This window comes from Eleutherodactylus coqui, chromosome 12, assembly GCF_035609145.1.
Source record: "Eleutherodactylus coqui strain aEleCoq1 chromosome 12, aEleCoq1.hap1, whole genome shotgun sequence".
Lineage (NCBI taxonomy): Eukaryota > Metazoa > Chordata > Amphibia > Anura > Eleutherodactylidae > Eleutherodactylus > Eleutherodactylus coqui.
The window spans coordinates 103,098,786-103,113,249 of NC_089848.1; the positions used below are offsets into that span (position 1 = coordinate 103,098,786).

At 43.3% G+C, this 14,464-nt stretch overlaps 1 protein-coding gene across 1 annotated transcript in view; it reads right to left on the reverse strand.

The window, feature by feature from the left end:
* VIPR2 (vasoactive intestinal peptide receptor 2) overlaps window positions 1-14,464 on the reverse strand; it is a 120,342-nt gene that overhangs the window by 63,322 nt on the left and 42,556 nt on the right. The window contains exons 3-4 of the mRNA XM_066584619.1: window positions 13,666-13,773; window positions 11,968-12,068 (exon numbers count right to left, since the gene is read on the reverse strand). Of these exons, the coding sequence (XP_066440716.1) occupies window positions 11,968-12,068; window positions 13,666-13,773 (209 nt within the window). The remainder of the gene's footprint in view (window positions 1-11,967; window positions 12,069-13,665; window positions 13,774-14,464) is intronic.

The window sequence follows — 14,464 nt, forward strand, 5'->3', positions numbered from 1 at the left end:
GCCCCCACCCATGCAGCTACTCTTTGCAGTATTTGACCCCCAACCATGCAGCTACTCTTTGTAGTATTTTGCCCCCCACCCATGCAGCTACTCTTTGTGGCATTTTTTCCACATTTGTGTGTATGTATATTTTATTTTATACATACACACGTGTAGAAAAATACTGCAAAGTAAAGCTAGTTTCATATGAGCGTTAAAACGTCGGCCAAAAATCGTGACCTTCTGAAGCATTGGATTCCAATGCATTTGTTCAGATGGGCTATATTCCGGTGCGTAAAATCGTCCGTCCGGAAAAGATAGCGCATATGGTATGCGTGTCGGCTGGCCACTTTTATGCACTTCTGGAAAAAGATAGGTCTTGTCCTATCTTTTGCTGGAATACGTCGGCAGTTCCCCAAAAAGGGAAGGGGGAGCGAGTTTAGCAGCTGCTCATGTTGCTAAAGTCCCTCCTCTTGCTGGCAGCTCCCATAGGCTGGGGAGGGAGGGGTGGGAGTTTAGCATGACTAGCTAAGCTACGCTCCCACCATGTGCCTGTTCAAAACAGCATCAATTCTTCTAGGTACACTTCTAAAAAAATCAGGGCCTTTGTAGGATTATAGTCAGGTGGATGATTAACCAATTATACCAATCAGTTGATAATGACCATCCTTTGTATATACAGGTTGAAACACAGTCATTGACTGAAACATAAACAGCTGTGTAGAAGGCTTAAAACACTTTTGAAGAAGCACAAAGAAAGGGGCAACATTAGGGACCGTAGACGCAGTGTTCAGCCAAGGGACCTTAGTGCAGCAGATGAAAGACACATCATGCTTGCTTCCATTCTAAATTAAAGAAATCCAGCAGTGTTATCAGCTCCAAACTGGCAAAGGACAGCGGAACTCAGGTACATCCATCTATTTTTCAGAGGAATCTGTCCAGAAGTGGTCATCATAGAAGGACCAAGGCCCAAAAGCCATACCCTGCACATAGAAACAAGGCCACATAACTCAACTATGCATGAAAACATAGGAACTGGAGTGCAGAAGAATGGCAGCGGGTGCTCTGGACTGAGGAGTCAAAATATTTGGCTATAACAGACGGCAGTTTGTTTGCCAAAGGGCTGGAGAGCAGTACAATAATGATTGACTGCAGGCAGCAGTGAAACATTACCAACACTAAGGGCTCCTTCCCACGAATGGATTTCCGCCGCGTAATTCGCGGCGGAAATCCGCTGCGTTGCCCCCAGCTATTAGGTTCTATTGAATTCCGCGGTAGAATTCCGCACCGTGAAATCTTCTGTCCTCACCTGCGGCATGCTCTATTTGCTGTGGGTGTACGCGCGGACGGCTTACATTGCAGTCAATAGAAGCCCATCCGTCACGCTATCTTCCACTGTAGCACAGCGGAAGATAGCGTGAAACTGCTTCCCTGCCTACCGCGTCATATGACATGGCCGGCCGCGTCATGTGACGTGGTGGGCATGTCATGTGACATGGCTGGCGTGTCACATGACGCAGCGGCGCGTCACGCCGAAGCGTCATGCGGGAGCGAGGACGCCGGATCCGCAGGTAAGTTTGGGGGTCTCTGGGGGGCGCCGTGACGGGCTCCGCTGCAAAATTCCGCGGCGGAGCACGTCACGGCCGTGTGCAGCCGGCCTTAGATAGTATTTGGGACACAATAGAGTGTAATAGGTCTTCTTTTAACGTATGAAATAAAAGTTATTGTATGACACCCAACATTTTGTTTCTGTTGTTCAACATACTGCAGTTGCGAGGAGCGTCTGACTTCCCAAACACTGGCAGCATAGAAACCAGCTCCTTTCTAATTGCATTTGTATAAATAATTGTTTAGCGCTCTTCTGGTCCATTATTTGGACTAAAATCCAATAGACTCTGTGGAGTCTTTAGACTAATTTGTCATTTTAGTCATCATGACCAAATGGAAATATTGTATTTATGCTCAAGAAATGTAGGCACCAAATTTGGATAAGGTGCACTCTGGCCACTGAGTCATAGGGGAAAATTTACTAAGCCCGACATTTCCAACATTGGGCTTCTGTAATTTTTCCCGGTGTACGTATCTGGCATAGTTTACACCAATTTCTGGAGCTAATTCTACATAAATCTTTTACGTCCCCTCCTGAAAGCCCCACCCACTTTTTAGGAAAAGGTAATAAGCCTGCTCAAAAAAAGCTAAAAAGTCACAAATTTATGTATAAGCAGGACTTGTTTAGTGGCCGGAGAGTCCTCCAGAATAGTCACATCAACTGTTGCCCTGACGTGTTTCTCCCCTTCCTAAACTCAGAGCTTACTGTTGGCAAATAGCTGGTTACCTATTGGCTGTCTGTCACGCCTCTATTGATTGGTGAGTGAGTCCAGGGCGGGAAACCTTAGTATGAGTTCCTATGCAGAGTGGGTAGAGAGGAGAAAAAAATGCAGGAACAGAGAGAGGAAGTGAGAGTGGAAGTAAGGAGGGAGTAAGGAGAGGGGTCGGAGGAGAAGGAGTGTGCAGCAAGATGTGGTCTGAGAAGAGGAGTGTTAGTAGCTTAGCCATGTGAACAGTACCTTCAACAAGTCAGCAAGGGTAGCGAGGTCTCTTTCCGCTCTCTTGTCAAGCCTGCAGTGAGGAGACCAGAGTTGGAGGCCAATGTTTCACACAACAGTGAGTTTAACTACCCAGTGAATTCAAAGACAGGATTTGTTCACCGTCTATTTTTCAACTATCATCCAACACCTGCATCATACACTTCCAGTAAGCCCACCAGTTAACCAATACTGTGTAGTCTCTAAGAGAATAGAGAGCATTGAAGTATTGTGTTGTGTTAAGTGTCAATCTACTGTTTCAACATGTTTAATGAGCGAGCACGTTCAGATACAGCAGTTACTCGAGCGAGCATTGCTCTTCTCAAGTAACAGCTTACTGGTCTGAGCGTGCTCGGGGGGCGGCGGGGGTGAGCGGCGGGCGGCAGGGGGTCTCTCTCACTCCACCCCCCCGCTACCCTCCGCCACCCGCTGATCACACCCACCGCCCCCCCGAGCATGCTCAGATCAGTAAGCAGTTACTCGAGAAGAGCGATTCTCGCTCGAGTAACTGCTATATCCGAGCATGCTCGCTCATCTCTATTAATCACTGCATCATTGTCGGCTTTGCTACATCCCTTAATGCTGCAAAGTTCAATTGTATTTAATTTGTTATATCACAAGAAAAAGCTTCAGTAAGTCTGCATGCTCCCAGTTTACTAATACAAGCTACTGGACTCATCTCAAGTTATTCGGCCATAATTAGATTTGTGAGTCCAGGTTGGAGTGCTGGCGTCACCCACGACAAAACAATGTGTTCGTTTCAAACGTATCCTCATACGTTATTCTTGCAACTGTGCGACAGCTAAGCAGGGCACCGTTATCGCCAATGTTGGGAGGGATTACAGAGCCACCCGTGACAATCACCTTACAATCCCTGTGGTCTCACCCACTTTGGCGCACTGCCATTGCACTTGCACCAAATTTTGCAACTTTTTTTTCAATAGAGTGCTGATATAAAGGCATTTCTAAATAACCCCAGTAGTCTCTGGACATCTTACATCCTTTTGCACTGTGTACTATACACACATGATTTTATGAATGTGGTGTCTACTTTTTTAAACTATGGGAAAAGTTTTCTTAGACCTGCATTTCCAACACGGGTTTTAGTACAATTTCCGACCAGTGCACATTGTGCTTAATACATTAAGTGGCATATGGACGGAGTTAACGCTTCTTACAGTAAGTTTGTTGTGAATAAAGACTGTTGTTTAGAGTATCCCTTAATGTGAGCCTTCGTAACATGGGTACCACACAGGAAGCCAATGTCCACTTGGTGCCAGTCCTGCGATTTGGCCTACTACACCCATTACAGACTAGGACCTGGTACCCAGGATGCAGAATCTCTTGCTTAGTTCACCTAGCAGAGAAAGACTATGCTATGCTCCCTGAATGGCCAGCGAGTTCGAACACATGGTACTTACTGAATATGCCGAATCCTAAACTACCAGTCTTCACAGGCCTCCAAGCAGCTAGAAACTTGCCAGTGATCCCTCCTACCACCCAGGGGCCACTTTCGTGGTTCACGTTCTGGGACCGTACCCTTAAGTAGCAACTTCATTTGTAGCTTCTTCAAGAAAGAATTGCACAATGGGGGTTAATCGTTGAAGTACTGTAGCTTGACCTGATAATCTGATAAATACATACATATATCAGATTATGCCGTTTCCTTATGAAGAACCTACAGCTCTACCCCCACCCTATTCCCAATTTCATCGGTGAACTTCCTCCTCCAGACTATTCATATTGCAGATTTACCGGATTATTAGATTCCGTTTTCGAAATTGACTTTCTCATTAAATGTGATTGCTTGATTTATAGATCGTCTACATCAATGAGTCCTATTAAGTGATTTTGTTTATACATTATTTACTCAGCTCTATATCTTATTTCTGAAGAGAAAGATAAATGTGCAATTTAATAGACGACCCCGAAGCACAAGGTCAAATGCAAAGAAGTAAGTAAATAGGATTAGCAATTCTCAGAGGGCATTTATATTAGTTTATACGATTAGAAAGTCATTTCCATTAGTATTATGTATACATGGAAATATACTCTCATGTGCGCTCAGCATCAACATGGTGAGTCAAAAGTCAGAAACCTCCAAAATATCTATTCCAACTTACTCAAAGCACAAAATCACCTTTAGACAAGTTGGGCCAATGGATAAAAAAATATGAAAATGCACCACTAGGTCTATCTAATAGGGTAACCCCATGAAGCTCTAAGCTATTGGTAAAGTGCAGCTCTTGTGACACAAAGATCATCTTACTCTGCTTAATAATAGTTTGACCCTACCTGTTCGGTAGAGAAAGTTTCTCAAATGTCATCTCATTATCATCACAGGCCGGGTTACAATGACGGGTGACACACACACACACACACACACACACATATATATATACACCCTGTTTCCCTGAAAATAAGACATAGCATGATTTTCCAGAATTTTTGAGGATGCAAAATGATTTTTCAGGCTTTTTGAGGATGCTTGAAATATAAGCCCTACTCCAAAATTAAGCCCTACTAACAGTTAATTTAAATAGGGTCCAGGCAGCTATACATGTAAAAAAGTTAAACCTTTTTGAACAAAAATTAATATAAGACACTGTTTTATTTTCTGGGAAACACGGTGTATATATATATGTATATATATATATATATATATATATATATATATATATACACATAAACAAAGGACGCACTATTAACAATCATGATGGTGACAGCTCACCTCCTCCTCCTTGCACATACCACAAAGCATGCCCACAGCACTCTTCCATAGAAGTCTATAGGTGATGGTCACACCTCCTCCCCCTCCCAGGAAGGATAACAGAGCATATCCACAACACTCTCCTATCAACATCAATGAGTCCCCTCCTTTTGTATTGTATGTATGGTCCATTTGGCTGTTGCACAAAATAGGAAGTGTCAATTCTTAAGCGTTAGTGGCCAGAGAAAAAAGCTGCAGAATTTGGGGATTTTTTTAATATAGCGACATCAAAAGTAAGTAAAAAAAAAAATCAAAAATGTAAAAAAATTGTTTAATATACACAGCTGAAGGGAAAGGGAGTGTTTATGACACTAATCACTGAGGAGCCATCCTGAGGCCTTAGTCAGACGGGCGTTTTTTGCCGCGATTTGCGGATCGCATGACGGATGCGCATCCGCAAATCGCGTGACCGGTGCGCGCAAGTCGCCCGCAAATCGCCCGAAAATCTGCTCCTAGCCGCGTTTCATTAGAAACGGGCCGGAGCTGTCCAGCGCATTGCATTCAATGGAGACGGCAATACAGCCGTCTCCATTGAAAGCAATGCGCTGCGGGCGAGCCCGGGATGAATTGTCGGTAAGGGCTTAAATATATAAGCCCTTCCCTGCAATCCATCCTAAAATGTGTTAAAATAAAAAAAAATTGCATTCTCACCTTCTGCCGGCAGCTCCGAGCGGCCGTCCTGCAGTGGGTGTGAAGGGGGTGTGAGTCAGACCTGCCCCCTGATTGGCTCAGCGCTGAGCCAATCAGAGGCATGCCTCACTCACACCCATTCATGAATTCATGAATGGATGTGAGTCAGACCTGCCCCTGATTGGCTCAGCGCTGAGAGGCAGCAGTCACTCACCCATTCATGAATTCATGAATGGGTGTGTGAGTGAAACCGGCCTCTGATTGGTCAGGCTGTGACCAATCAGAGCAGATCATTCAGCAGGCGGGGATTTTAAAGCCCTGCCGGCTGAATAGTGCCGAGAAGCAGTTCAGGAGAACTGACAGCGGCCGCGGCTGGACTCCGGCTGCAGCGGAAAGGTGAGTATACAATTTTTTTTTATTTTAACACATTTTAGCATGAATTGCAGGGAAGGGTTTATATATTTAACCCCTTCCCGACAATTAACCCCGCGCACGCCGGCAGCCCATTGCTTTCAATGGAGCGGCTGTATTGCCGCTCCATTGAATTCAATGGGCAAACATCGTTCTTCTCTGCCACAGCTGTTACAGCTGTGGCAGAGAAGAATGATTTGTCTTCTATATGTTCTCAATGGGGTCGGCGCTGCTGCCGCCGGCCCCATTGAGCGCATATACAGAAGCGAACAGGAATCGCAGATCGCAGATAGGTGCGATCTGCGATTTTTTGTTCTATAATTGTTCGGACGAGCGCATAAAAAGCGCTCATGTGTCCGATACCATTGCGAAGCAATGGTTTTAAAAAATCGCCGGACGCATGCGCATGCGCAAATCGCGGCAAAAAACGCCCGTCTGACTAAGGCCTAAGGCCTGAAAGTGAGAGGCTCACCAGGTTTTGTAGCATTTTATTCTTGCACTATGGCCACTTTCACCCATTGCGGAAATGCTGCTGAATTTCCACTGCCGGAATCTCTGCCGGCAAATTCCACCTTGAAAAATCGTGCCCATATTTGCACCTTTCTGCCGTGATTTTTGGCACAAATCCACACACAGAATTTGCCCTGTCAGTGGGCGAAATTCGCCTGTAGAATTCTGAAGGGGTAAATTGACATTGACAGGGTAAATTCCCGCGTGTGGATCTGCACCAAAAACTGTGGTAGAAAGCTGAGGATTTTGACATGGTTTTTGAGTTGGAATTCGCAGCGAATTCCGCTATGTGAACATTTAGTGTTATACACCAGTCTTCAGGATTAGTGTTGAGTGAACTGAACCAGTAGAACCCAGTTTTGCGTAGAACTTTGCTAAAAGTTTGATTGGGATTTGTGCCAAACCAAACTTTTATCAAAGTTCGACCCAACACAGGCCTCTACTGGTTCAGTTCACTCAACTCTACTGGTTACTATTACTACCGTGTTTCCCCAAAAATAAGACAGTGTCCTATATTAATTTTTGTTCAAAAAGGTTTAACTTTTTTACATGTATAGCTGCCTGGACACTATTTAAATTGACTTTTTAAATTAACTGTAAGCTGGGCTTAGTTTTGGAGTAGGGCTTATATTTCAAGCATTCTCAAAAAGCCTGAAAAATCATTTTGCATCCTCAAAAATTCTGGAAAATCATGCTATGTCTTATTTTCAGGGAAACAGGGTATGTACATATATAGCTCAGATTGTACTGCAGCCCTAAGGAATACCACATACAGTAAATGACGTAATGAGTTACTTCAAATGATAAAGTCAGCATTGCTGCATCTCTAGACAGTTTAAATTTGGCAGAAAAAAAATCTGTTTACATGTGCAATGTAAACATCCATAAGGTTAAAAAAAACTTAAAATGTAGACCTGGGAGGGTTAAAAAGTAAAAGTACAAATTAAAATGCTGAAACTTTTTTGGGGGAAAGTCTGTTTAACAAATTAGCATTAATTGTGAAAACATGTCTCTAAAAATTACCAAAGAAGTATTTTAGTAAATGTTAGCTGCTAAAATGTAGATGCTAAATATTTAAAAACTGGTTAATTGTGGATACAATAATAAGTAGGTTTTATTGCAGAAGATAATTTTTTGGTTGAAGTAAGCAATAATGCCATCTTTAATTATCACTCGATAGAAACATACAACGTATAAAGAAAATGCAAGATACACCTTGAGGCCTCAGTCACATGGGCGCATTGGCGCCCGTGTTACTGCAGGAAGGAGACGAACGTACCTGAAGACGGCCGTCTCTCTGCAGCGCCGGAGGAAAGAACATGTGACCGGCTTCATTGCCGGTCATGTGTTCTTTCATCAGCGCTGGAGAGAGACGTCCGTCTTCAGGTACGGCTGTCTTCTAACTGTCAGTCACACGGGCGCATCGGTGCAGGTGTACGGGTGCCGATGAACCCGTGTGACTGAGCCCTAATGGTCAGAAGACTAATTAAAATGCAAGAACAATGAAACTCAACTAATGATAATAATAATGTTTGCCATAATCTGTGTCACTAATGGCTGCCTTTGGCCCGATGACACCAATTACGCGGTTCTATCTTCGTCAACTGCAGTCTTAAGTCACCTCTTACATATATCTGAAGTTTGTTTCTTGCTTTCGTCAGGAGCTGCTGAACCGTGCTGAAGCCCCTCTCCACTAAGTACGTAGATGGAAAAGCTAACGCGAGCAACCTAACTTCCTGCCACAGGATAGGATAGGAATTCTTCACTTTCACCCAAAAACATTCATAGCCACATTGTTGGAAAAGTGCTTGGGCTTCACTATCGTGTTTTAAGTCGATCAGCTGCTCTTGTAATCTGGGATGAAATTCTCCTGCGTCTGCTGAAAATGGATTGAGTACCCACGTTGGTATTTCAAGGGTATATAGATCATGAAACCTAGTTTGCACGTCTTCTTTGGTTTGTTTGAGGTGTGAGCAAAAATCTCTAAGTCTGCATCTTGAAGTTTGTCTCCTTCTTCACATGCAATTTCTTGAAGACACAGAAACTAACAGAGCTCAAGTTGACTCAGGTTATTGGTATGAATGTCCAGTTTGGCAATGAAGGAAGATATTATACCTTTAGCCTTAATGAAATTCATTTAATCTCCTTGTAGCTTTGAGTTTAACCTTGTTGGGTTTGTCAAATATGTCTGTGAGATAGGCAATGTCAGGATGTCATAGTTTGGTTGCATCACAAAGACTTGGGTCAGTCAGCCTAAGAATCTCAGCTACTGTATCAAAAAGTCCGTAGAAGACTTCTAAGCACTTTTCTCTTTACAGCCACATCACTGCGGTGTGTAGGAGTAGAGGTTCGAATTCTTCGTAATGGTCTTGGCAGAGCTTGCGGAAAAATTGTTTGTTCAAAGAGTGCGCTTTTATCTTGTTAATTACATAGCGCAGTGAATCATGCAATCTCTCACATAAATGTTTAGCAACAAGTTGCTGCCGATGGATCACATAGTGGACTGCCGTTATGTAGCGTATAGCAGATTTTAAATGGGCTATAAATCCGCGATATCGACCAATCATGAATGCAGCTCCGCCAGTTGCACAAGCAAGTACATTTGTTAAAAGGATGTTTTTTTCTTGGAAAAATTCTTCCTCTCTTTTGTATATAAAGGAGCCTCTTATGTTTGTGGTTACATTTCTGGTAAACAAGAGTTCCTCCACTACCTCTTCATTCCGATTAATGAAACGAACCTAAAGCCTGGTTTAGACACAAAGATTATAGCTCAAAAGATGTCTTTTGAGCGGTAATCGTTGTGTGCCTTTAAGCGCAAGGTGATTGCTCAAACATTGAGCAATCACTTTGTGCTCCAAGCGAGGGATGCAGAAGACAAGTGGGGCCGCATGTCTTCTGCATCCAGCTGTTCTCTGCTCAGAACGCCCGGCTTTTATACAGCCGAGCGCTCCGAGCGGGGTATGCAGAACACAGCTGGAGCGCTGTGTTCTTCATTCCCCACCTGTGTTCAGGGAGCGGGATACAGCTGAAACAATAGTATCGGCTATATTCCGCTGTGAATTCCTGATAAGGCTGATCATTCTTTTTCAGCATGCTGAAAGAGAACAATCAGCGATTCCTAAACAAAAACTGCACGATGACAGTGCAGTAAGACACAACAAATATCGCTCAAAAGACGGCTTTGAGCGATTTTTGAGCGAATGCTTCATTGTCTCTAACCTTTGACTCGTCAATTTGCATTACAAATTCTGTGTTCTAGAACATGTCCAAAAGCGTTTCTACCACATCAACAGCCATCTCGCCAATTCTTCTTGAAATGGTGTCATTACTCAAAGGAATCGATTATACCATGGCACACGTGTCAGGCCCCAGCATAGTACTGACAATCTCTCTAACTGCGGGTTACACAAGTGTTTCCTCAATAGTATGTGATTTGTCACATTGCGCTATTAATAAAGAGACGTTATAGGAAGCAAGGAGGCCTTTGTCAGCATTGAGAGCAGATTTTCCAAATAGCTTGCCTACAGTGCTGCGGTTCTCAAACTTTGACTTTAAACCATGGAAAAATGAAATAGGCTTACCCACTTTGTCTAAATGCATTTTTGCAAGGTGATCACTCAGTCTCGAAGGCTTCATAGCTTCATTCGAAAATGCCTTTTCACAAATGAGGCACAAGGGAAGCTGTCCGTTTGTAGGAGAAGGGATAAATCCGTATTTCAAATATTCATTTGAATATTGACGGCATTTCTTCTTCTCAGCCATTTTTATAAAGTATGCTTCAAGAATGCACTGCTTATGTCGTTCTATCATATAATGATGTATGACTTTTATAACTCCATGACTCCGCTACAGATCAATCACACTGGATAACCTAAACAACAACCTAGCCCGCTGTATTCCATAATGCCGCTGATTGGATGGAACTTTCAATTGTGTGGGTCTCTGTGAGTTGTAATTTATATCAGTGTTCTGAAAAGACACTTGGCATCCACTAAGACTACAACTCCCAGGGACCCAAACAAGTGAAAGTTTGAAGTGGTTCCAGCCAATCAGCGGCATTATGGAATACAGCAGATTAGGTTGTGCTGTAGGTTATCCAGCGTTATGAAGTGTGATTGATCTGTAGCGAAGTCATAGAGTTATAAAAGTCATACATTATATGATAGAGGCGCGCAGGCTGCACACAACTCCCATTACATGTAAGTGATTCCATATGGAAATAATTGCCTCGGTTTTCATCGGTTTCGGATTTCACTGGACAGATTATTGATGAAAACTGACTGAGGTATCACTACTAGTTTTTAGAAAAATGTAGTTATTAGACGAAAAAAATCAACAAAGCAAACACAGAATGCTCCACCTCCCCCTTTATGTTCCAATGCCCCCTGCGGCCCCTTTTCGTTCCATCGCCCCCTTGAAAAGTAAAGATGCCCCAGGGGGCAATAACGCCCACGTTGAGAATCACTGTTTTGGACTCAGTGCAGACTCTCCCCTTAGTCTGTGTTGCGGACTTGTATACTTTCTTACCGGATCAGCTTTTAGGGTATGTTTACACGTAGCGGAAAGGCAGTGGAATTTCCACCGCTGAAAATTCCACTGCAAATTCCACAGCATTTCGGCTTCAAAATAGAGTCAAAATCTGCAACATCGGTGGTGCGGATTTTAACTTAAAATCAGCTGCGCTTTCACAGCTGATTTTAGAAGATACCACACGCCCCCCTCACCTCCGAAGACTTTGAAACTTCTTTTACTGGGTGTTCTTTAATGAGCTGAGTACAGCTGATTACTCCCACACCACCTGACCAGTGGCACTGCCCTCACTAGAGGTCACCGGGTGACCAGTGAAGGAAGAGCTGAGAGTGGAAAGACTTCATAAGTGCAAATTTTGACTCTGTCTTGCGGAAATGGTGCGGAATTTGCGCAGCATTTCTGATATGTGTAAATCTATCCTTAAGGTTTCCTGCAGAATACATTTCTATTCGCGGTGAAGAAGCTCCCAGAGATGTTTCGTACTAGGGTGTTTCTAAACTTCTGGAGGGGACTATACATCCTGTGCCGATGAATAATATGACAGGATCCTACCTTATTAACCGAAGTAACATTTTCATTGTGCCCACAAGCATCAAAAATGTCTGGATATGTCTCCGTCCATCCATGCACTGTGCAGGTTCGACTAATATTTCCTACAGGGAAAAAAGAGATGGAGACGTTTACAATTTTTTAGGTGCAAATCAAGTTTCAGATTCAGAAGTTTAGAAATCTAGATGGATGATCGTTGTTATTCGCAGGAGTATTAGTAGTAGTCATCATAGTATTTATAGTAATCATAATAGAACAGTAAAAATCCTATTTGTCTCAAATCCAACAGAAATAAACCCAAAGTCAAATGATTGTGGCAGGATTTCCAGTCCAAAGAATTTCTACTAAACTGCTACAGAACGTCTATTGATACAACCAATAAAAAAAAACTAGATAATAAAAGAGCTGTTTCAGGACTTCAGGGTTTTATTCTATTGGTGATCTATCCACAGAATAGATCATCAATGCACGATCATCGTGGGTCTATTACTCATGGTCCCCACTACTCAGCTGATTCCCAGCACCGCTGTCAGTACAGACAGTGCAGAAAGCAGATCATGCTGTCCATATTGCAGCGGCCAGGTTTGGTAGCGCAGGTGCAGCTATCATTGAATTCAATGGGAGTTTTGCATTACTTCCGAGCTGGACGCCAGACACATAATTAGTTGTCCAAAAAGGCTAACACAATGTATCAATAACTAATAAAAAGTGGAGGAATGGGAAATCTGACCTTATCTACTAATGCAATGAGACTCTACCTAAATGCGGAGCACTCGCCTTGATAAGGGTGATCCCATATCAGGAACCTGAGGTGACCCTGACTCTCCCTAGTTGGAAAACTACAGTGGAACACTATGGCTGTTACTAAAGAGTCATTACAGCTATTTATTACTACAAGGGGGATTGTATGGCTATTTATTATTATAGGGGGCATTATAACTATTTATTACTACAAAGGGACAGTATAGCTCCTTATTTACTAGACGAAGATAGTATAGAGCTACCACAATAGGAGGAGGGGGGGGGGGGAGAAGATAGAGAAGAATAAGAATAATGAACCCAAAGAGAACATATAAACTCCATGCAGGTGTTGTCCAAATGCAGAAGGGGAGGGGGAGGGAAAGCATTTCACACTTCTCCCCAGGCAGCATAAAGGCTTGAGGCACCTCTGTCAGACACCTTCCAGTCAGCTGTCCAGAAAATGTCGGTACCTTCACATACTTTGCCAGAGGCATGACTTGAAGCTCCTGGGCCCCAATGCAAAACCTGGAATGGGGCCCCCAACGATAATGCTTTATTCATAATACTGGGCTCCGTATATGGAGAAGAGAGGCCTTATGGGCCCCCCAAGGCTCCTAAGCCCGGGTGCAAGAAGCTTCCTGTCCGCAGGGGCCGATATTCCTACAGATTGATTTCAGCACCTAGTGGAATCTTCACCACAACAAATTGCTGCAGTTCTGAAAACCATAGGTGGTCCAATGCGTCACTAGATGGGGGGTTCTAATAAAGTGGCTGTTCAGAGTAGATAATAAAAGAAGAAACATGCAAAACATTTACAGAGACCATCAGTGTAATATCGTGGGTTCACATGGACGTCTGGGCTTTGCATAAAGTTGGTACGAGGTCTCATACGGTTGATGAACGAAAAGTGACATGTAGGTTTGTGGCTCTTAATATAATATCTCCATGTGCGTCACTTACCATCCTTGCTGAAGAAATGTCTCAGCACTAAAGGGCACGTCTGAGTGACTGTTTCTCCGAATTTAGCTTGGTCCCAACACGTAATATTATCCCAAACTCCCAAACATCCTATAAATAAAAGGTTAAAAAGATTATTAAAGCTGTTAATTACGTATAATGCCCCAGTCCTAATTCCAGGGGCTATGAAGTACATGTACTGACTTATAAGTGTCATGTATTTAGAGGGGTTGTAAATCAATGTAAGCTAAGCAAACAACAGGAAATTGCCTGACCGTGACATCAATATAACGCTAAATACCACATAGACATACGTATAACCCGCAAGAGACCTATTATTTCTGATGCAAGTAGAACAAGATACATCACCAATCGTCCGTAAAACTAAAGCCACAGACAAGAGTGGAGAATAAGGTCAGAGGTTCTGTTGCACAAAATACCGGATGTATAGCAGGCAACGCTTTTTCTTCCGGTAAAATGCCGGGCAGCTGAACGGAAACTGAATGGACCCCCTTATAGTCAACGGGTCTGTCCTGTGCTGTTCAGTTCTGTCAAAAGATGGATTCCCCTTCCCTGCTTCCCAAACGGACTAGGAAAACAGGATCCTCACCGCAGAAATGAAGGCAGCCTTACATTGATTATTTTGTGAAGCAAGGACAGGAAGGAAGACCTGGAGAACTGTTGAGTATATATGAGTATATGTATATATATATATATATATATATATATATGTATATACATACGCTCACCTCTCCGCCGCTGCCGGGGCTCAGGCGCTTCAAGCTCTTGTTCTCCTGAACTG